General features: G+C 42.5%; 5 protein-coding genes across 6 annotated transcripts; 3 read left to right on the top strand and 2 right to left on the bottom strand.

The window, feature by feature from the left end:
• Window positions 1-1488: 1488 nt before the first annotated feature.
• Window positions 1489-5373, top strand: cdcp2 (CUB domain containing protein 2; the record flags this gene model as incomplete). The annotated part of the gene is made up of 6 exons (XM_080480126.1): window positions 1489-1555; window positions 1797-2144; window positions 3047-3388; window positions 4267-4620; window positions 4747-4925; window positions 5026-5373. 6 exons carry the CDS (start codon window positions 1489-1491, stop codon window positions 5329-5331), a joined length of 1596 nt encoding a protein of 531 aa, XP_080336252.1. The 3' UTR covers window positions 5332-5373.
• A 111-nt stretch (window positions 5374-5484) lies between these two features.
• tceanc2 (transcription elongation factor A (SII) N-terminal and central domain containing 2) lies at window positions 5485-8393 on the bottom strand. The gene is made up of 4 exons (XM_080480135.1): window positions 7993-8393; window positions 7757-7898; window positions 5929-6122; window positions 5485-5807 (listed from the first exon to the last, which is right to left on the bottom strand). Exons 1-4 carry the CDS (start codon window positions 8089-8091, stop codon window positions 5619-5621), a joined length of 624 nt encoding a protein of 207 aa, XP_080336261.1. The 5' UTR covers window positions 8092-8393; the 3' UTR covers window positions 5485-5618.
• A 1342-nt stretch (window positions 8394-9735) lies between these two features.
• On the top strand, window positions 9736-14909 carry tmem59 (transmembrane protein 59). The gene is made up of 8 exons (XM_080469618.1): window positions 9736-10071; window positions 10272-10377; window positions 10563-10657; window positions 10732-10884; window positions 10963-11035; window positions 12371-12494; window positions 12624-12741; window positions 13002-14909. The coding sequence occupies exons 1-8, from the start codon at window positions 9916-9918 to the stop codon at window positions 13152-13154; spliced, it is 978 nt and encodes a 325-aa protein (XP_080325744.1). The 5' UTR covers window positions 9736-9915; the 3' UTR covers window positions 13155-14909.
• lrrc42 (leucine rich repeat containing 42) lies at window positions 14884-17480 on the bottom strand. Its single transcript, XM_080469603.1, has 7 exons — window positions 16778-17480; window positions 16548-16679; window positions 16342-16460; window positions 16166-16251; window positions 15974-16087; window positions 15806-15890; window positions 14884-15728 (listed from the first exon to the last, which is right to left on the bottom strand). Exons 1-7 carry the CDS (start codon window positions 17164-17166, stop codon window positions 15457-15459), a joined length of 1197 nt encoding a protein of 398 aa, XP_080325729.1. The 5' UTR covers window positions 17167-17480; the 3' UTR covers window positions 14884-15456.
• Window positions 16847-21620, top strand: yipf1 (Yip1 domain family, member 1). Of its 2 annotated transcripts, none has more exons than XM_080469631.1 (10): window positions 16847-17026; window positions 18016-18101; window positions 18237-18388; window positions 18475-18555; window positions 18642-18729; window positions 18818-18934; window positions 19019-19185; window positions 19704-19886; window positions 20536-20627; window positions 20886-21620. In XM_080469631.1, the coding sequence occupies exons 2-9, from the start codon at window positions 18068-18070 to the stop codon at window positions 20605-20607; spliced, it is 894 nt and encodes a 297-aa protein (XP_080325757.1). In that variant the 5' UTR covers window positions 16847-17026; window positions 18016-18067; the 3' UTR covers window positions 20608-20627; window positions 20886-21620. The 2 variants fall into 2 exon arrangements, with proteins under 2 accessions (XP_080325757.1, XP_080325756.1); XM_080469630.1 differs by lacking the exon at window positions 16847-17026 and adding an exon at window positions 17693-17764.
• The last annotated feature ends 254 nt before the right edge of the window (window positions 21621-21874 follow it).

The raw sequence follows: 21874 nt of genomic DNA, 5'->3' as shown, positions 1-21874 counted from the left end.
CACAACACCTCCATGCATGCCCACACAGGGACAAATGTTCGTCATCAAGTGAAAGTAATGAATTCAAACACAAACAGGCGTCCGATCACCTAAAGCATCGGAAAGGATTGGATTTAATTCAGCCCAGCTGGTTTAAATGTGTTAGTTTGTTTTCCATTCTGAAAATTTGCATCAGGAGATCAATACAACTTACATACAGCTTAATACAACTGACCACTATACCCCTGGAACAAATATTCAGCATAAAGCCAAAGTAAATGCCAGCTTTCAGATAAAACGTAGTTAGTTCGAAGCCAGTTTAAACGTTCAGGTGAACTGAAAGTTGCAGGAGGCGATCAATGCAGCCTCACTGCTTGTGCATCCACTCAACCAGTAACTTGTTATATTGCTGATAGTTTAGCATTAGAGCTGGTAAAAGAGGAGCATCTAGCTCCATCCACAACAAAAAAACCTGGCCTTAAATCAACTTGTTGAATTAATCCAGATGCCGAACATCCAAACTCTAGACAGGTCAATCAAACCTGGATTCAGTCTACCTCTATGCTCCCCCACTACTGGAATATATTTGCAATCAAATGTTTTGCACAAAGTAAAATAAATAAAAAAATAAAATGACTCATACAAGCAGACACCTTCCCACATAAAATATTGAATCTAAATGAGCACAGCTGCAGTATTGTTGCAGAATAATGAGCACAGATCTTTATATCTCAGCTCTGTTTCACAAACTGTGCTTTATGCTACTCCACATTTATTTGACATGAAAAAGTAGGCGGCGTGCAAAGCATATGATTAATTTATCAGGTGTAATGTGAGCGACAGTTAAAACTGCACTCAGGCCGCCCACAGCATCACATACAGCATTATCCTCACGTGCAACTGTCCGGAAACTAACAGAAAGCCAGTATTATCATTCTTTACCTTTTTGTTTTATATAAATATATATATATATATTCAGGATCATTAAAATGCAAATGCATGCTTAAGCTGCTTTTATACACAAGCAATGTCTACTCTGTGCTCCCTGTTACTTTGTGATATCAACAGTTCTGGGATGTTTCCCTTTTTTAAATCCTTCTAATGAACTCATTTATATTGCTGACAAATGGGATCACCCTTCTCTCTCTTTTTGTTTTCCCTCCGTCTTTTTATCTACTTCACCCGCAGTAGCTGCTCAGTGCATACGTATTTGTGTGTGTGTGTTTGACCATCATTAAATATGTATAGCATCCCTCCAAACAGTGTCCTGACAAGCCACTCATGCTCATTGGATATCAGTCATTAAAATTTAGAGAAGAAGGGCAACGCGCGGACCTGGGTAGGCATCGGGTTCCTCATTCGGCCTGTGGATGAATTTTTCAAAGTCCTTCTTTTTTTTTTTTTTTTCACCTCCACAGGCTCTTGCTGTTGATGTCTCAAGGCTGTGCTGCCGTGTGTCTGCTGGTACTGCAGCTGAGGTGTGACAAAAGCAAGATCAACAATAACAACATGAGTCTCAGGGTGACGATACTGATTTATTTACTACTGCTCGTTGACAAGGCTGATTCCAAAAAAGGTGAGTTGCCATTTGTTATCTTGATGGAACAATGCTTAACTTTCATGGGAGTGCTTTATCTTGCAGGCGTTGTGAATATATATATGTATACACACAGAGAGCGTTGGGCCTCGATTTTTCAATGCCAGCCTGTAGCACATTCTCACAAAGCCCGAAAAATAGTCAAATGCATATGTAAGGTATGAACCACATCTTTTCCCAGATCTAAAGGTTTATTTATGTTTTTCTTCTTGATTATAAGGTGTCAAATGTGGAGGGATCCTCTCTGCTCCGTCTGGTAACATCTCCAGTCCAAACTTCCCGGGCCTTTATCCCTACAACATCCAATGCACCTGGCTGATCGTGGTGGCGGAGGGCTCGTCTGTCCTCCTCACCTTCCACCACTTTGAGCTGGAGTACCACGCCAGCTGCGCTTACGACCACATCAAGATCTACAACGGCATATCCGAGGACGAGGGGAACCTGCTCGGGACGTTTTGCGGTGACATCTCCCCGCCTCAGTTCACCTCCTCCTGGAATGTCATGTCCATCATCTTCCATTCAGACCGCCACGTGGCCTTCAGCGGCTTCAGCGTTGGCTACAGAAAAGGTAACTTTGTTATATTTAATGCAATATGAGAGAAATTGGTTGGCCAGCTGCCTTCTTGAGCGGATTTTCTCTCGCCCCGGGGGAGCACTGTAACTCGTTTCTTTAACTGAAGTTTATGACCTGAAAACCCACTCAGACGTTGTATTGAAGCAGGACTGAGAGTCATCCCAGCGTGTGACAATAATACCAGCGACTGCCTAATACTGCTTGGTCGCAATGTTTATTACAAAGGATAAGCAAAAGTTAATGAGACATTTCATCACCAAGCCTCACTCCAGCAGTTCTCACTCTGTCAAACACAAGGCCCGTGGGCCAAAACCACCCAGCAACAGGTTCCAATCCGGCGAAACCACCAAGCAAATTGTCCGTATTTCGAAGAAAACATAGATTTTTACAAATTTCCTAAGAGGAGAGGACACAACACAACACAAAATTGAGACCCGAGCTGAGATATCAGTGATGCTGCCATGAAAGATATCTAACTAGTATTTTCCTCAAAGCTGTCAGGGAGTCTGTAAAAAAAAAAAAAAAAAAAAATGCATAAAGCAACAGCTATCGTAAAAGGGTTTTTTTTACATTTCACTGCATTTTGCACCAGAATGTTTCATTAAAATTGGCTTTATGTTGAAACTGTAGAAATTTTCGTAAGTAATTCTTTGATTTTGTGAAAATATGAACATTTTCATGACATGTATGCGCCACAACAAGGAAAAGGTTCAATTGAAATGTTATTATGGCTCCAATTTACTGGCCTGGCCCACTCAAGATGAAATTAGGCTGAATATGGCCCTGAACTCAAAAGTGCTCGATACCACTGGACTATAGTACGTCTAACTGAGGCCTCCTCCTGTTCTACACACTGCCAACATCATGAAATCTTCGTGTCATTTCCATCTCTCCAGACATGTGTGGTGGGGTCCTGACGGGCCTGTCCGGTGTGATCTCCAGCCCAGGCTATCCTCAGGAGTACAGCAACAACGCCGACTGCTCCTGGGCCATCCACGTGTCGAACATGAGCGTGGTCACCCTGGCCTTCTTGGACTTCCAGCTGGAAAACAACGAGGGGTGCAATTTTGACTACGTGGCCGTGTTCGACGGCCCGACAGTCACCCACCGCCACCTCGGCAAATACTGCGGGGCCGACAAACCCCCCAACACAGTCACCACTTCTAACCAGCTTCTGGTCGTCTTCAAGTCCGACTTTAACATCGGAGGACGGGGGTTTAAGGCTTACTATTACTCAGGTAGGAAGGTTTGCTTTGGCTTTTACTGCTCCTGTCAAACTGAGAGAAAGTTACATTCAAACCAGCTCTATTCACTCACAAATTCAGAACAGAAAAACCTTGAAACTGGAGAATTCATTCAGAGTGAAGAGTTAAAGATTCGCAGAACAATCCAGAAATGCAGAAAAAATAACTACGCTTTTAGAGAATACGATTTAGGACTGGGTCCGTGTATTTAAAAAAGAAAAAAAAAAATCCATCATACCATGCTGTAGGTCTCACAAAAAGATGTAACAAATGCTTGAAAACATTTCAGCATGCCACAGAACATGAATGCGATCATCCTTGAGTGAGTTCTCAAAGCACAATAACATTCAGTTTGTTCACATTTTAAAAGCCTGTGAAAGGTTTGAAACGAAGGGTGTCAAACACACGGCCCCAGCCCACAAAATGAAATTCTGATGTGAGGAAATTATGACATTAATGATGTCAGGATCACTGCATAGATCTCGAAATGTGTCTCCATTAAAGATCAGTGATTCTGATCATAATACGAACTGGAACCTAAGTTGTGAGGCACATGGTGAACTGAGACAGAATACTGTTGAAATTCAAATTACAGGTTTGTCGTGTGTTTTATATATACAGATTATTAACTGGTCTGGCCCATTTGAGATCAAACTAGTGTGTCTGTGGCCCCTGAAGTGAAATGAGTTCAAAACAAATAGTTCACGGTTCTGAGAGTCCGTCGTCGTTTTTATTGAGAGTTGCAGGAGAAGATCAACACAACTGTACATCGACATGTGACTTGGGACACAGATCACTTTGTGGCTGGAGGAATGGCAACGGCTTGCTCGGCTCCGTTCAAGTCTAACAAAGTCTGTTCCGTCTTCATCCAGGTGAATGCCAACAAGTCCTGTCGGCTGTGAGCGGCAACTTCAGCAGCCCACATTTCCCCAACATCTACCCAAACAACATCAACTGCCACTGGAGCGTCACTCTGGCTGCCGGCTACCGCATCAAACTCTTCTTCCCCGTGATGGATCTGGAGGATCGCAACAGTCTGTCCGAGGAGTGCGACTACGACTCCGTAGCGGTCTACGACGGAGACAGCGAGGCGGACGCCATGCTGGGTCGCTTCTGTGGGCGCGAGCATCCTCCGTCTCTCATCTCCAGGGGCAACAGGTTGCTGGTGGTTCTCAGCACGGACAGAGACGAGGCTCACCGGGGATTCACCGCCTCGTATCTTGGAGGTAATGAACTCGGAACGGCAGGTTTAACACGTTCTGCTCTTTCTATCAAGTACAAGGTTTGCCCTTTCTTTAAAAAAAAAAAAAAAGTGTAAACTTGTCTTTTTTTCCTTCCTTCCTGAATTCAAGTGGTGCCTGTAAATGTTAGCTGCACAAGGTCAGAGTTTACTATTCTGATACCCCAGCAGTCTCTACCTCAGCTGGAGCGTGAAAGCATCTACCTGGGAAACCCATCCTGCATAGCACAGCTGACGCCCACGGCATATAAAATACTCGCTCAGTTCGTCAACTGCGGAACTGCCAGCCAGGTGAGTGGTCTTACTTACTCGTGCAGTGTAATAATGATTCAACGATTGCATCCTGCTCCGGGTAAAGATTTTCTTTTTTTGGGGGGGGGGATGTGGGCAGAAACACAGGAACATCACCATGCTTGTAAACAAACTCTACATCGATTTCTCCGACGGGAAGCAGCAGAATCTGCAGGAATATAAGGTGCAGTGCGATGCCCTGCGGAAGATCGCATCAGTGTCCATCATCTCTGCCGAGGAGCGTCGTCTGGAGGAGCAGGCCCAGCAGACTGACAACAGCAATAAAGGCGACGTCGGGGAGCGCCACGCCGAGCCGCATGACTTGAGCGATATTGTATTCATCAGCATTTGTGTGCTGGCTGTCATTCTCATGCTGATAGCTATTGTTTGGCTGGTGCTTCTTTAGTGATATATATATATATATACATACTACATTATACACCTAAAAGCAGAATAAAAAAACTCCAAAGATGTTATGATTTAAATCTAAAAATATTCACTTCACTCAAATTATTAAAAAAAAAAAAAATCTAAATCATACAGTTATATTACAAAAGGAATCGTTAAAAACAGCGGGAAGATACTGATGTGCCACAAAGTGTCAAAGTATTTTTCTACCTTTGTTTTTTTTTCTTCTAGAAAAACATGAAATATTGTGCCTCAAAAGAAATGGAATAAAAAAAACGTTTTCAGTCATTTCTTGTATTTGGAAACCAGCTGGTTTACTGTCATTGAGCCGTCTTTAACCTGCGTCCTGACGTCGGGGTTGTGTTTGAAGGCAAAGACCAGCGCTCTGACGGTCCGTCTGTACGAGCTGCTGACCAACCGGGAGCTCCGATGAAACACTTCCCTCTCAATGTTGTCGATGAGGCCAGAATCCTCCTGGAGATCACACAAAAGAAAAGGGACATTAACATTAAAAAAAAAACAAAAAAAACCCAACAACAGTGAAGGTAGTGAACTGAACACACGACACTGAACTTCACGTCTCTGCTCTTCTCACCTTGACCTCCAGCGCTTCAGACATTAGTTTTCTGGCGTTGATCCTGAGTCCTTCAGATTGTTTGTCTGAGCGCACTTCAATAGCCGGCTTATTGGAATTCTCCTCGATGAATGTCCTCCAGTCAGTGTACACTTTCGCTGCCATTGAGCTCACCTGAGGGTCCAGATGCTTTCGCATTTTGTTGACAGTGTGACCTTAGGAGAGACGAGGGGTTCTCATTACGTTACTTGAAGTCATTTGAATATTGTTAGTTTGATGACTAGTCTGGCATTTATGAGATAAATACAGCTTTGATAGCAGTTTGCGCTTGTGAGTTATAATGCTGCCATAACAATGCAGTGCCAGGCCCTGAATGACTATGTGAGTTTGAATTGATTTGCCTCTGCAATGTGTGCTACTGGAAATAACATCAAAACTTTTTATGACTTCACAATGTGCGGTTATAGTTTCCACATCAATAGTGCATTAGTCTACACAGTGATATACAGAGGCAGGAGGGAAGGATGTGAGCTCGTTTTCTGCAAGAATTGCTCGTAAAACGCATCAAAGTCGCTATAGATCACGTAACGCACTTAAACCGATGCCACACAAACAATTAGAATATCTTCCAATTATCTACATTCATGTCTTTACTGAGCTGTTTAACATTCACAGTGCAAACAGATAAAGTAAGTGAATCCTCGAGAAAAGCTACCGGGGGTCAGCTGTTAACAAATCAATGTACTCATTAGATTTGAGCAAAGTGTGCAGTATTTGACAAAGGCTTGAAGTTTTTGTTTGGGGAAAAATTGCTCACAAATGGATGATTTTGCACCGTGGACACTCCCATTGGAAGAGGGCATCGAGCCAAGTTGACTCCACTGGCGCGATGCCTGATCCTCACTTTAAACAGTGGCGGACATGGCAGACATGGCAGGACACGACCGAAGACGATGATTTATTGCAGTACAGCAACAAATAAAGTAGATGCAACAGTGGAGGAATGACGTCGACGAAAAAAAATTAAACACCTTTGTTATTGCTGGGAAGTATGGCAGCTGGAGCGTCAGTATGAGTCAGTCAAGATATGGATTTATATATTAATGTCATTTCAAAGAGAAATTCTACTTATAGAGAAAAAAAGCCTCCATCCTCTATATTGCTTTAGTCAACTTGGCATGGCAGGGTGCAGGAGTCGTTACTTCTAACAAAGTGTGTGTACAAGACGCAGAACTGTAACTGGAGATACAAATACATGTGTTCCAGTAGTTTTCACGGTAAACATTTGTGGATGACATTACATGTGTAGAAGGGTTAGGAATGGCCGGGTTAAATTACCAGAGGGCCTTTCTGTGTGGGGTTTGCAAGTTATTTACCTTGTTTGCATGACATCAGTTGAGGATTGCACAGCGGGGGAGTGGTTAAAAGTCTGTTTTGAAAGCGAGTCCCTGGTTTAAACTTGGGGCTCTTTCTGTGTGGCGTTTGCATGTGAAGCAGTGGTGACTGAGGTCAGAGAAGTGGATTTGGGCTCAGGACATCACAAGTTCAAATCCGACAGCGGACATGTTACCATTGAGCAAGACTCTTGACCCCCATCAGCTACCCGGAGCGTCCCAATGTGGCTGCTCACCTAGAAATATGACGGGTCAAAGCGGAAATAAAAAAGATTTTCCCCAAAAGGGATGAATAAAGTGTGTTTTCTTTAGCTGTCCAAATTCTACAGTTATGCCAACAGCTTGGATGGAGGAACAGGTGTTTTTGCCATACTGCACTCTGATACATCTGCACAGAAATGAAAGGAAAAAGCTCAAACACAATGTCTTCGCACCCACCGGCTTCTTGTGTTTACCTATTTTAGTGGACTTGAGCACTTCTCTGGATGGGATCTTCTTACTCAGCTCAGTCAGGGCAGTCAGGAGGTTTGCTGGGCTTTGTCCTTCCAGCTCCAGCATGGATTTATACCGCTTTATGTCCTCAATCACGACCACCCTCTTGAATAATGACACACATTCATTAAAAACACTGCCAATGTTTACTCATTACGTTCATTCATTAAAAAATAAAAAAGAACATATGGTAGCTCACCCGTAAGGATTCAATCGTGGCTTGTTTGTAAACCTTTTCGTCACTCTTCGGTTTTTTAAATGTTTCTCCTTTGGGAAGCTTCACTACAAACTTGTCCATACTCGGATAAAAAGATTGATTCTGCTGAATAAAAACTGTTTCCAAAAACTTCACTTCAGCTCGGATGTAAACACTGCTAGCAGCTAGCAGCTAACAGCTAAAAACAAACCCTGACAAACACCTCCCGCATTTCTAACTCGGCTTAGTTGAACATTGAGAGCCTAACGCAAACCATTCTTCCGCCCCTACGATATAAGAGTTGTCTTGTTCATGGCATTTGTGACTAATCGAGTGTTTAGTGAAGCCAATAGCTGCTCGATAGCCCCTCGATGGTACAGAATGATGCTGCCTTCAGGGACAGTGGGAACAAAAATTACCGTACATCGTCTACAATCAATTGAGGGCAAAACATGTGGAAAGAGTGAATGGACAAAAAGAACTAAGATCTAAAAATAATATCATGTAATTCACCCTATTTTGGAGTTTAATTCTTGTGCCTGCCCGAGTGGTGTGGTGCAAGCTATCCAAGGCAGCCATTTATTTTTATTTTTGCAGTTTTTTCTTCAGTAACTAGTCCCTTTTGGGGAGCACGGATATAAAAAGCACCTCAAAACGTAAGGAAGGTTCAGGAATATGTTGCTATGTCTTTTGTTAAGAATTCAGCGAACCGTTTTCGAATAAATAAAAAAAAAAAACTGAAAAAAGTGTCCCAAATAAAGTGGATGGGAGAGGCACCTCATGGTGGAGAGCAAAGGGGATAAAAGAAGATCAGTGCCTGTTGCCAGGGAGACGCAGAGAAAGAATAAGAGGCAGGCACAAAATTTTCTCTGGACCTTTCTAGTTTCACTATAGAATAAATAGAATACACTAAATTAAGTACAGAAAAGATTTGTTGACATTGTGGCTCTTGATGATGGAATATTCTATTGCTTTCTTCTTCTTCTTCTTCTTCTTCTTCTTCTTCTTCTTCTTCTTCTTCTTCTTTTGGGTTTAACAACAATTTGCATCCATAAAGTTGCATTACCGCCATTTGCTAGTTCTATCTATCTACATTATTTCCAACCGCTCTCATCGTCCCTGATGACTGTTTCTCTCTATGGGTACATCCGAATAGTCCCTCCTATCTACTTTCCTATCTATTTTTCTTTAACCCCGGAAGTTTTTAAGTGACGGCCATGATAAGGTTCAATGCTTCCTTTAGAACCTCCTTTAGCCTAGGATACACTGATGCAGCCTTTACTAAAGGAGACCAGAACATGCTGCCCCACAATTCCTTGCAGCAACAATATTTAAAGGGGCCTGCTCATCCGAGAAACTCACGATGACGCAAAGCAGATCACGTTAAGTTACCAATGCAATAATATCCCTTGAACAACTTTAAATAATCAAAAACGACTGACATCACCAACCTGTGCCGCCATCGCATTATTATTACGTCACCTAGTGAAAGTGCAGTCCGATGATCACAACAACTTGATCGCCTTTCCCTAACGCCTTTAGGAAGCCTCTTACCACCTTTCCTTAACCCCGAAGTAGATAGGAAAGTAGAAATGAGGGACTATCCGAATGTACCCTTCTTTTTATCAGCAGCTTTTTCGACCCTGATGACTGTTTCCCTTCTTCTTCTTCACTTGGGTTCAACGGCAGTTGGCATCTGTGAAATTGCACTACTGCCATCTCCTGGTTACAGCTGGTCCATACTATGCCCACGACTCAAAGAAAGAAAGAAAGAAAGAAAGAAAGAAAAGTTCCCTGGAGGAATGTTGTGGACGTACGTGAACGTCACAGGGACAAATCTCGCGCGAACGCAAAATCTTGCGAGAGCGCCTGAGCTTTCAGAGGAGGAAGACGAGCGTGTTGTTTGTTTAGGCTTTAGAAGAGAAAATGGGGACTTTTTCCTCCCTTGCGCTTACTTTTGGCTTCTGCCTCTTGCTGGTTGGGACGTTCGCTTCGTCTGATGTGTTCGACAGCGTCCTGGGAAACACGGGGTCTTGCCACAAGTCCTGTGAGATGACATACAGCCTGCACACATATCCTCGGGTGAGTAGTTTTAATCTCTGCGGACGTTAGCTTGTTTTATTTCAGACGTTGTTTTTCTTTGTATTATTCACCTCTGCCACAAATGATCATATTTAAAGGAATTCTATTTGATGAAGACAGATTGTGTTTTAAAGTGCGTATTTATTAATGTATTTTGTTTCCGTGGAGACGTTCAACTGGTCGTGTGTTTTGCGCTACAGGAGGAGGAACTGTACGCCTGTCAGAGAGGCTGTCGTCTCTTCTCCATTTGTCAGTTTGTTCGTGAGAGCACCGCTCTGAATGAGACCAAATCCGAGTGTGAATCAAGTAAGATACCCCTCTCCTAAGCGTTTTGTAACCGATTTAATCCAGCAGGGCGAGGCTCGTCATCACGTAACAACAACCTGCCATATACCCCTAAACAGCCTCCACTGTGCAGCCTCCACTGAACCCCGTGACTCCTCAGTTTGGCTTTCTCTGACCTGTAATTTACCACTTATAAACTCCCGCAGCCTGCCACGAAGCCTACACCCAGTCTGAGGAGCAGTATGCATGTAACCTTGGCTGCCAGAACCAGCTGCCCTTTGCAGAGAAGAGGCATGAGCAGGTATGCATCGAACCCCTGTGGTATGGTTTAAATGCCCAGGGGACCACATTTTGAAGTGTTTTCTGTGCTTCCAGCTGGAGGCCATGGTGCCCAGGATCCACCTCCTCTACCCTCTCACTCTGGTCCGAGGCTTCTGGGACGACATGATGAGCCAGGCCCACAGCTTCATCACGTCCACGTGGACTTTCTACCTTCAGGTGGATGACGGCAAAGTTGTCGTCTTCCAGGTGCGATTTGTTCAGACGTCTGCTTTTATTCATTACCGTTCAACACATGGAACCAACATTTTGTTTTCTGTTTAACAGTCTGAACCACAACTCAAGTTTTTCTCCCAGTTTGAGCTGGAAAAAGATGTTCAAGGCGATCCACAGGGCAGCTGTAAGTTTGACTGAAAAGTCTCATATTTATTTTTCATGTTTCATCGTCAACAAATTCAAAATCAACTGTATGTTGACTGATGGCATAAAGCAGCGGCGTCAAACACATTCTAGTTCAGAGGCCACATTCGGCCCAATTTCAACCTATATTTATTATATAAATAGTGCCATAATAACCTTTTTAGTTTTAAACTTAGAAATTGTTCTTTAAGGTAACACAGGCTATATGTAATGGAAATGTCTATTTTCACAGCAAAGCAAAACACTTACTAATAACTGAAATTGATGTCAGGAAATGACTATAATCTCAACATAAAGACAGTTTTAATGATACATTCTGATGCAGAATACAGTGAAATGTCCAAAACACTTCTACTTCCAACCGTTTCCTTGGTGGTTTGGTGGGATTGGAGCCTCTTGCAGGTTGGTTTTGGCCGACGGGCCTAATGTTTGACACCCCTGACATAAAAGAGAAGTTTAACCCCCTTTCAGATGTCTCACAGCACCAACACAGTTTATTCTAATGTGCCGTATTATTAGCGTCTGCTCAGGTTTATGATGAGCTATGAAAAAGAGTTGTCAATGCGACGCTAAAACATGTCGGGCAGGGGCACCCAGGACGGCGATCACAGCGTCATGCTAAATATCTGTCCAAAGTAAAGTTGTTTAACTCTTTATCTGGCATTTGGCCATATTTAGTTACTTGTCTGTATGTGTTTTTGTGAAATAACTACTGTAAATGAGGAAAAATATACCTTTTTCTAAACAGGTGTTTCCATAATTTCTCATGAACATCATATATTTTGGCCCCTTTAATTCAACAGGCTGTCTTATTTCCATTTAGCACCTTATACTGAGCAATCTATAGAATGTTCTTCAAAATAGAAATGGTGAAATGTATGATTTCAGTCACCTTTAAGCCACTTTGAAAGTAATTTGATCATATAACTTGATGCATTTTCATACTGTCTTTAAAGTTTTGACAGGGAGAAATGCCCCAAATGTGAGTCACCTTTTTATGTGGTTAAAATGACAACCGCACATTTTTATCAGTCCAACTTGAAAGACATTGAGAGCTTTAGTGGAAGTTTACATTAAAAATATCAAAAAATGTGTGCAGTGATGGAGAAAATCTGAATCGCAAACACTGTTTTTTTTGTTGTTTTTTTTACTGTCTGGCAATAAATGTTTGGGCGTGAATGAGATTTTGAATCTTTTTGTAGCATCTTTTAAGAAGGCAAAGAGTTAAAATACAATCGGGTCACAATTCAGTTATGGAAATGAACCAATGGAACTTCTGTTCACGTTGTAATCCCTGATTTTTGTTTTTATGAAGTCCCAGTTCTGAACAGTCCAGTCTACAAGGAATACCATCGCTCGTTTATCCAGGAGAGGGACAGAGACATGGTCAGAGCCCGCGGCTATGGCGACGAATACACCTTCTTCGGCTGTCTCTCCAGGTTCGTTCGAGGCTGAATAATGTTCGTGTCGTCCTACACGACGTTCAGCTGTGTAGCTCGCTGAGGCTCCCAACGGTCCAGGCCTCAAGGATCTGCCATCGGTTTTGACATTTTCACTTTTCGTTCCAGGAACCCCTGGCTGACCGGGTGGATCCTCACCACCACGCTGGTCCTGTCTGTGCTGGTTCTGATCTGGATCTGCTGCGCCACTGTGGCCACTGCTGTGGACCAGTATGTACCTGCAGAGGTATGTTGGCTGAATTGAATGATCTAGGTTTTGTAGGTCTTGTTTTATTGTTTATAGGCCTCGAGAATTCCTGGAAAAAAAACAGCTGGTGAGCTTGATGTGAATAAAGGTCAAACAGCCTTGTCCCAGTTTAATGTGTTTAGTGCTTCTTGCACAAGATCACAAACAAATCTCCACAACTCCAGGCTGGCAAACTACAATATCTTCATGATCGAAATATTTTTAGCAAGAACATTCACATTTTCCTTTTTTTCTTTTAGAAATTGAGCATCTATGGCGACAGCGACTACGTGAAAGAAGAGAAACCGAGTCTGAACACACCGTCCTCGCTGCTCATCCTCGGCTCCAAAGCGCCAGACGAAGAGGCCGGACCGCTCCCTGCCAAAGTCAACCTGGGCCTGTCTGACATGTAGAATCTAAAGCTGTAGCACAGAAAGGGGGTTTTCCACCTTTTGGGTAATCTCGGTTGTTTTCTTTTTTTTTCTTCTTCTTCACCCTATGAAGACCGGTGCAGCTTTGTGGTCTTAACAGGAGTAACTACTTGCAATACTGGCTGATGTTTCAAAGTTGGAGTGATGGGAGCTTTTTAATCTGTATATTGGTATAATTCAGGCATTAGATAACAGTAAGGACTTTGGATTCCGTGTGTGTGTGCGCGTGTATGTATGTGTGTGTGTGTGTGTGCGTGTGTGCATTAGCGTCCAGTTGGTGTGTTTCTCATGTTGAATGTTTTAAATGAAGTGATCCGGGTCTCACCTCCACACTCGAGTTTCCGGCGCATCGTGCTGGTTGTTGCAGACTCACCCCGTTTTGTTCTCATGTTTCTACTCGCAGCGATATCTTGATACTGAATTTTAAAAGTACTGCTTTCAGACCGAATCGACAGCAACGGTACACTTAGGGAGTTGATCTTGCTTCTGTTATCTGCTGTTTTACTGACTTAATTAAATAAAAATGGAAGAAAAAAAAACAACAACCTTGATTCATGATTATTTTAGTGAATGTTAAACCACTAAGTAAACACTTAAATTATTTCGATATATTTCAAGACCGACTATAAATCTTGAAACTGCTAGGAGCTTGTCAGTCACATCGTGGCACTGACGCAAAAACAACCTCACGTGTTCCAGACGCGAACGAAAAGGAGAACCAAAACAAACAGGCGTCCTCAAGCTCTACTGAAGGGAGCAGACAAAACAGACGCTATTTTTTTTAAGCGGAAGGACTAATCGGAGCCTGCGGCAGTTGTTGCCATCCAGAAACATGTGAAACGAACCCGGCAAATTGTGATTCCTAGTTCAAATGTTGTTTTAATCACCTGCAAGACGAATGATTCTGGAAGCTGTTTCACAGGCCGCGTATGTGGAGAAGAGCCCCGCGTTTCCCCATGTTGCAGCGAGCACAGCGTTTCCTTTCAGTTCGCTTGATTTCACCTTTTTCTCCACTCCATTGTGCTTCAACGGTTCCTGGATGACTGCGGCGAGTGGTGATAGCTTCCCGTGTTCTTTTATCACGGCTGTAATGAGGTTGAGTCGCTCAACCGTACAATAAACTGGTCTCATGCTGGAATGTGAAAACAAACAAAGCGTTTTGACCGTGAAAGTCCTTCAGAGTTACCACGTGAAAGAGACACGTGAACCCTATTTAAACAATTCAACATTTACCTAAATAGCTGTCTTAGATGTAAGTTTACTGTGTCGAAATGTTATGTGCATTTGATGGAGGTCCGCGCACTCCCACAATTCGCCCTTGGTGATGTAACCTGGAAGTCCCTGGTTGTAGAGTGGAGAGGAGGAGCAGACCTCTGCGGCCTGCTCATCCTCCCCGTGTTCGCTTCCACTGACTTAACGAAACCAGGATCAGCCGGCAGCTGAGCTGTGGATAATCGCTGTCTGTGGCTTTTTCATGAAGAAACATAAGCGGATGCTTAAGCAACTCGTGCAAATCCCCAACAGGCAGTGAGCAATGAAGCAAAAAATTTTTTTTAAATTACATTTGTATAGAATCTCACGCGCCGTCCTCTGCGTGGAGTTTGCAAGTTCTCCTTGTGCGTGGGTTAACTCTAGCTGGTTTTAATGCAAGTGTGTGTGTGTGTGTGTGTGTAGCTGCGTTCCTGTAAATGCGAAATGAAAACATAAGTTTAATAAAAACATTCAAGATGTTTAATTAAAATAACAAAAACTTTGGAACATTAATAGTCAACCATCTTCTATACCGCTTCATCTTGTTTGGAATAACAGGACAGACAATCTTCAAGTCACCAATCAAACTTGTGTACATGTTACTGGAGGAAACACGCACATGAAGAACTCCACCAGCCGAGCCTCAGCCGCATGGGTTTTCTCTGGGGTACACCGATTTCCTCCCGCAGTGAACAAAAACCATGTATTTAATTCTCACTGATGACTCTAAAAAGCCTGCAGACATGAATGTGTCCCCGTGTGACCTAGTTTTCCCCCCCGATGGAGCGAAGACTCTTGAGTTAAAATACAGCTCTCGAAGATGGTAGGATGGATTTTCAAAGTTCAAAATGACGAGCAAGAAATACGAAACTTTATTAATAAAAACTTAATCACACAACTCAAAAGCATAGGGACTCGGAAACTCTTGCAGTCCACAGGGTGACTGACCATTAAATGATCCACTGGGTGTTGAGGGAATCGCCTCGCTAATTCTGCTCTTTCGCTGTTGAAGAATGCTGCACCGGCGCATTCTTCAATAGCTGTTCAACAAGTCAATGTCCTCGGCAGTGAGGGGAGGCGACGGCGAGTGTTTCTGAGGTCTCTGATGTGTGCTCTCCTGTGATTGACGCTTCCTCTTGTTGAGGTTTGGGGCGGGACTCGGCGCATGGCAATCTGTCGTGGAGGGCGTCGCTCTGGCATCGTCGGGTTTGTAGAAATGCAGCTTCTCCGTGTTCGTCTCATCCGCATTCTCGCAAACGAGAGGCGCTGCATTTAGAGCTTCTCTGACAAATTTCTGCCTTCCAACTGGAAAGAGACACATTAAAATGTTGAATTATGTTTTGCAAAGATGCAACGATCAAGGGAGACTCAAGGAAGCTCACAGAAGCGAAGCGCTGACGCTCTCGACTCCTCAATTTTCTTCTGTTTTGCCATTTGAGAGCCGTTGGTTTCCCACTGACTCACGACCTGAACAAGGGTGACACGTTGGCTTATGACACCTCCTTTTTCAAAGTAAATAACGACCGCGATCAGCCCTGGAAAATATTTACCTGCTCAGCCCAGCCCTCTGTTTTGCATACTGAATGATTGAAAGAGTCGAGTGGTGTCTCGGAGTGAATCAGGCCCAGCTCGTTCCATATTGTTGTTTTCAAACCTGTGCCAATCTGGAAGGGTAGAAAACATCATAATGTCGGGATCACAATGAGATACAGACAAACGCTATACTCACTTTACTGTCTTACCTTCAGATTAGTACCAGATACATCGAGCTTGATGAGTTTTGGGATACATTTGAGATATCTGAGCGCTTTTTCTGAGATAGGGTTGTCTGTATAATGAGAAGGATTATTATTTAAAAAAAATTAAAAATACAAACACTTTAAATATGATGGATCACATTTATATTGTGGTAACTAACAAGAAATATCTAGGAGTTGAAGACAGTCCAGTCCCTTGTGCATCATCCGGATGGGCGTGGTCAATCGTTGCAGGCCAGCGTCTGACAGACTGTTTCCACCAATGAAGAGCTGAATCAGGCTATAAAAGAAGACAAACCCTGGAGTTACTACTGACATCTTTTCTTAAATCTCCTCTAATCACCATTGAGGTTGCGATGCACGTTACTTTGCCAGTGAACTGGATGTGAGATGCTGGAAGAGCTCGTGATTGTCACCAAGTCTGCAGCCAAACAAATCAAGAGTTCTTAAACTCTGGAAAGTTTTTATTTCATCTATCCTCTCATGCAAAAGTGGGAACCTGCGGAAATGAAAAAGAAACAAAAAAAACAAAAGGCTGTCAAGGGCAAACAATTCAGAGATCTTGGCAGACACAGGAGCAGAGTGTTACCAACCGACCTATTCCGTAGACAGAGTGATCCAAGCACCATTTCCCCATATGCCTCAGTGAACAGCTGCAGGGCCTTTGCAGAGATGTCTGGCTTTAAAAACACACGTTTCTCCTCCACTGCTGCAAAAAGCCTGTCTCCTATTTGTTCAGGGAAACCAATCAAAGAGTCCACGTGATGGATGTTGTCAGCTACGAACAGCAGAGTGATGTCGAAGAGAGACTTGGTGGTGTATCTGAGACTTCCCTCCTCGTTGTAGGTAAATATGAAATGTTCTTTCTTCAACACAAACGGATTGGTCCTCCTGCAGGATGACACTTGCTTTGGCTGAGCTAAGACTATGCCATTGACGCGGCGAAGGTTGCCCTTTTCCCGGACATAGATTGTGCTGCTGTCCATAGTTCACGCTGTGAAGTGGTCCAAACACCAGAAACAACAAACTGAAATGCAGCTGAACATTTAAGACATGAACACTGAAGGAGCTCACAGGCTAACAAACGAATGACACTGTCGACTCAGTCAAAATCTCCCAAACAAACACATTTTCCTGACCACAAGTCAATCTAATGTATCATTCCCCATCTTTCTTCAACGTATTCCACACTTTAGGCATATTATTTTGCCAATCTTGTGTTTTTTAAGTATTTTAATTCTACCGAAGCTACTTTGCAGCAACAGGAAGTTACCGGTTTACTTTGTAACTTCAAAATAAGGGAGTACTAAAACAGATGCCGTTATTCACGATGACAACACACGCAATATACATCCTTAATTGCGCTTTATTTTTTTGACTTTTATTTCAATAGTTTTATTCCAAAAATGTATAAGTACAACCCGCCCTCTTTTTGAATGTAATTGACGATTGTGAATCGGAAGGGGAATTTCTTTCTATTATTTTGAAAGCGGACGTCGACCGGAAAACGTCTTGTTTATTCTGTTATTTCCGGTTTGACGTCATTCAGAGTCGAAAGTTTGGATGTTTTTAAAGAGAAAACTGGTAAAAATGTAGCATTAGATGCAACAGTTCCAGCCTTTTTCTACTTTATTCAAGACGTTAAATGATATCGTTGCCATTTTCTGACTCTTGTAATGGCAAATAGTTGAATTTGAGGGGTTTTATGATGAGCTGTAAAATTGGTAGCTAACCTAGCAAAATTCAATCCGTGTGTTTTCACTTATTCACCACAATGTAGGACATGTTTAAATAAGCTATCATATTTTAAAAAGGGTGTTTTATGTCCTTCACAGCTTCATGAGACAAACATAAACGGATTCGTCTTTATTGAGTGAATCCACATCGATGGCGTCAACGCAGGATCCTTTTGAATTTCGAGGTCAGTCTCCTCTGCAGGCTGTCACTAACCAGTCCCAACCCTGACCTCTGACCCCTAACCTATCAGGAAACTCAATTGGAAGCGCAAGGTGATAATCAAACACATTTAATATGTTCTTCCTCTCCAATAAATTAGAATTTGACGAAGCTGGAAGCTTGTTGGAAAGCGACCGAGATGCAGTCACCATCAGCATTGATGACGAAGTTCTGAAGCCTCAGATGCAAAAAGCTGCCGGAGGTTTCGGAGAAGACGATGAAGATCCCCCGAGTGCAGACGACAAGGAAGAGGTCAGGCCAGTTATCAGAACCTCCTGCTGTTGTTTTCATCAGCATCAAATATGTACTGATTGATTGATTTTTATTCTTCTTTAAAGCTTCTCTCCGGGCAAACAAAAAATGCTCCTTTCTGGACGTTCGAGTACTACCAAAAGTTCTTCGACATCGAGACCCACAATGTAATACATTGTCAATCCAATTTGATACAGAAACATACTGCATTGTATGAATAACTGATGCCACGTTTACCTACATCTCTTTTTAGGTGAAGGAACGGATTATCGGGTCGGTGCTGCCATGGCCTGGAAAGAACTTCATTCACGTCTACCTTCGTAGAAATCCGGACCTTTATGGTTTGAACTTGTTGTTTATTTATTTATTGAAAAGAAACTAAATGGGCAAACAAAGTAAAATTGTTATTCACAATTTTTGTGCACACAGGGCCGTTCTGGATTTGCACTACTCTTGTGTTTGCTGTCGCAATAAGTGGAAACATCTCCAAGTTTTTATCGAATTTAGGCAAACCGGACTACAAGTACACTCCAGAGTTTCAAAAAGGTAAGAGCCATGACACTTGGATAATTCTTTGAACCGAAGATGAAATGGAAAGTCGAATTCTCTCTTGTCTTTGTGGTACTACAGTGACGATCGCTGCCACTGCGATCTTCACCTACGCTTGGCTGGTGCCTCTCGCACTTTGGGGTTTGCTGCTGTGGAGAAACAACAAGATCATGAGCTTGGTGACTTATTCCTTCATGGAGATCATCTGCGTTTATGGATATTCCCTTTCAGTTTACATCCCTGCAGTGGTAAGATTTATTATTTATTTTTTTTGGGGGGGGGGTGGGGGGGTGGTATTCCAGATGCGCATTACAGCTTCAAATATGAATAAAAACCCACATTGTCAGAGAACAGAAACGGTAGCAACTTCTCGTTTCCCCCCAGATGACATCCCCTCCTCCCACCAATCCATGACCCATTTATCTTATTTGTTCACATATGGAATTTGTCTCTATATAACTGCGTTTTTATTTATTTTTTGGTTTACTTTGTGTTTTTTGAACCATATGGCACCAAAAAATATGGCATGAGGACAAAGAAATGTCCTCATGCTGCCAATAAAGTGTTTCTGATTCTGATTATACAGTGAATAGTTCAGATTATATTGATGTATAAAATGTCGGATTAGTTTTAAATCACTACTTTGTCTTTTTTTATCCTAAAAATTAACACAGCTGTTGTCGTTATGAAAAAAAAAAAATGAAAATGGTGAAATAATATGCATTTATTCTGTGATTTTCTTATTTCGCCCCATTCCTTGCGTCAGGTTCTGTGGATCATTCCCTATGAGTGGTTGAGGTGGTCCTCCATCCTGGTGGCGCTCTGCCTCTCCGGCTCCGTTCTGATGATCACGTTCTGGCCCGCGGTCCGAGACGACCATCCCAAAGTCATGATCGCCATCTTGTTAGGCATCGAGCTCCTCAACATCCTGCTCGCCGTCGGCTGTAAGGTAACTGTTGCCGCCGCCCGCTGTGCCGTTTCACACAACTTAATTACCAATCTGAGAGAAGTGGAACATAAATCTGTGGGCGGAGGGAAAAGGATCCGACATTCGTTCAACCTCGCGTGCTACATCTCCGTTAATCCACTTCGTTCGTGCTGCCCGTCCGACGCGGTGTCGATAACAACGATGGACTCACTCTCATTTGTACTGAGTGATCTCAGCATTGCCAAACTCTGACCTGGCTTGTATATGCCAATCACTGACCACATTATATTACATGGCCATTTTTTGCGCGCCTCTCCTTGTGTGTTTATGGGAAACTAACACACGAGAGAGTATCAAGTTAACATTCCACCTCCACCCGAGGAAACTATGGCACCAGTGTGAGGTCAGGCCGTTGGTGCACGTCTCAATGTGAATACTCTCAGTTCTGGGTATCGTATGTCGCGTCACATTCATGTAATTGGTCTGCAAAGAAAAGCTCCGTCTGACGACTGACGAAGACGGATGGATCGCAGGAATACTGTAATCTCTGAACATTTTCTGGACGCTTACTCCCAGACGGTCGAGCCGCAGTTCGTGATCGATAGTTTTTCCGAACATTTCCCCGCACTCTCACTTTTGTTGCCGCTTCACTGTTTATTTGTGTTTTCAGACGTACTTCTTTAGCAGACCGGAAGCCCTTCCGCCCGTGAAGAAGGTGATGAATGCTACCAGTCCAGCATGAACGCTTCTTATTGTCTGAAGGTAAAACAACAGTGACACGAAAGCTTTTTAAGCCATGAATCTGTTGTTCAAACTTACCAATAACCCAAAGCATGTTACTTCTCTTATATTTGCTCTGAAATGTGTGAAGCTGCGGGGTCCTTGTTGACCTATTTTAGCTCCTCTTGCTGAAGCGTCTGTCATTTTGTCCCTCTAAAAGTGAAACATCCGACACCGGACTTCCTGACCATAATTTCATTTCACAAGTATTCTTCTTTTCTTTTTCCTTCTAAACTGCAGGTTCTCCTGTTGCCTTATTAGCGGGAATTGGATTTCCGCGCAGGTGAAGTCACGGGGCGTCTGGATTTCACCTACACTCGGGAGATTCTGGCTTCACACATTTAGACCTTGCGTGTCTTGGTGGTTCAGCTGCGTGACCTCTGAAAAGGAACACTGGTACCGAGTATGTTATTTCTAATGGGATGGGTTCTGAGCTTCCTTCAAGATAAATGGTGTCTGGTGTTACAAAGTGCACATGATCTCTCCCAGTATGGCAGTTTAAACTTTAGAGCTCTGATGTTAAAATATTTACATAAGCAGTTTGTGCATTAATGGGAGCGGCATCAATGGCATTTTGTTTAATGCATTTTTTATATCTGTATAATTGGAACAGCCTCGTTCAGAGATTAGATATATAATTCACACGTTCAGTGCCCTCAAGTAATGCCAAAGGCCTCGCCTACATTTTTTAAGTGATTATGTAAATATTTCTTGTCATTTTTTTTTTAATGATAAAGTACATTTGATACAGTTTATTGAAATTATTATTCTTTTCTTGGTGAGAGTGTTTCTTTAAAGTTTATTGCAGGACTTGTTCATGAAGTAATTCCTTTATCATTACTGAATTAAATTTTTAATTGTTGGGATTAAGTTACAGTTCATACCCTAACCCTAACCCACAGGCACAAATCAAGTTTGGTTCATCCGTTGTTTTATCGTTGTAAGCAAAACATAAATAAATGGTTCAACATTGAATTTTTGGATCTGTGCTGTTTTTTTCTGTTTGTTCATATCAGTTTTTTTCATAAATACTAGAAATATAATCTTCTAGATAACTGAAATGTCTAAATAGATATATAAATGATGTGTCTTTTGACTAAAATGCATTGAAATCTTCATAATAGAATATATCTATATTGCATCAGGATAAGATAGGGAATGACTGGTGATTTTATGCAAAAATATTCCATGAAGCATGTGTTTCAGAGATGCTCATATGTACTTTATTT

The sequence above is a fragment of the Lipophrys pholis genome (assembly GCF_963383615.2).
Source record: "Lipophrys pholis genome assembly, chromosome: 1".
Classification (NCBI taxonomy): domain Eukaryota; kingdom Metazoa; phylum Chordata; class Actinopteri; order Blenniiformes; family Blenniidae; genus Lipophrys; species Lipophrys pholis.
Note: the sequence above shows the minus strand (reverse complement) of the source record. Positions and strands in the feature narration are given on the sequence as shown.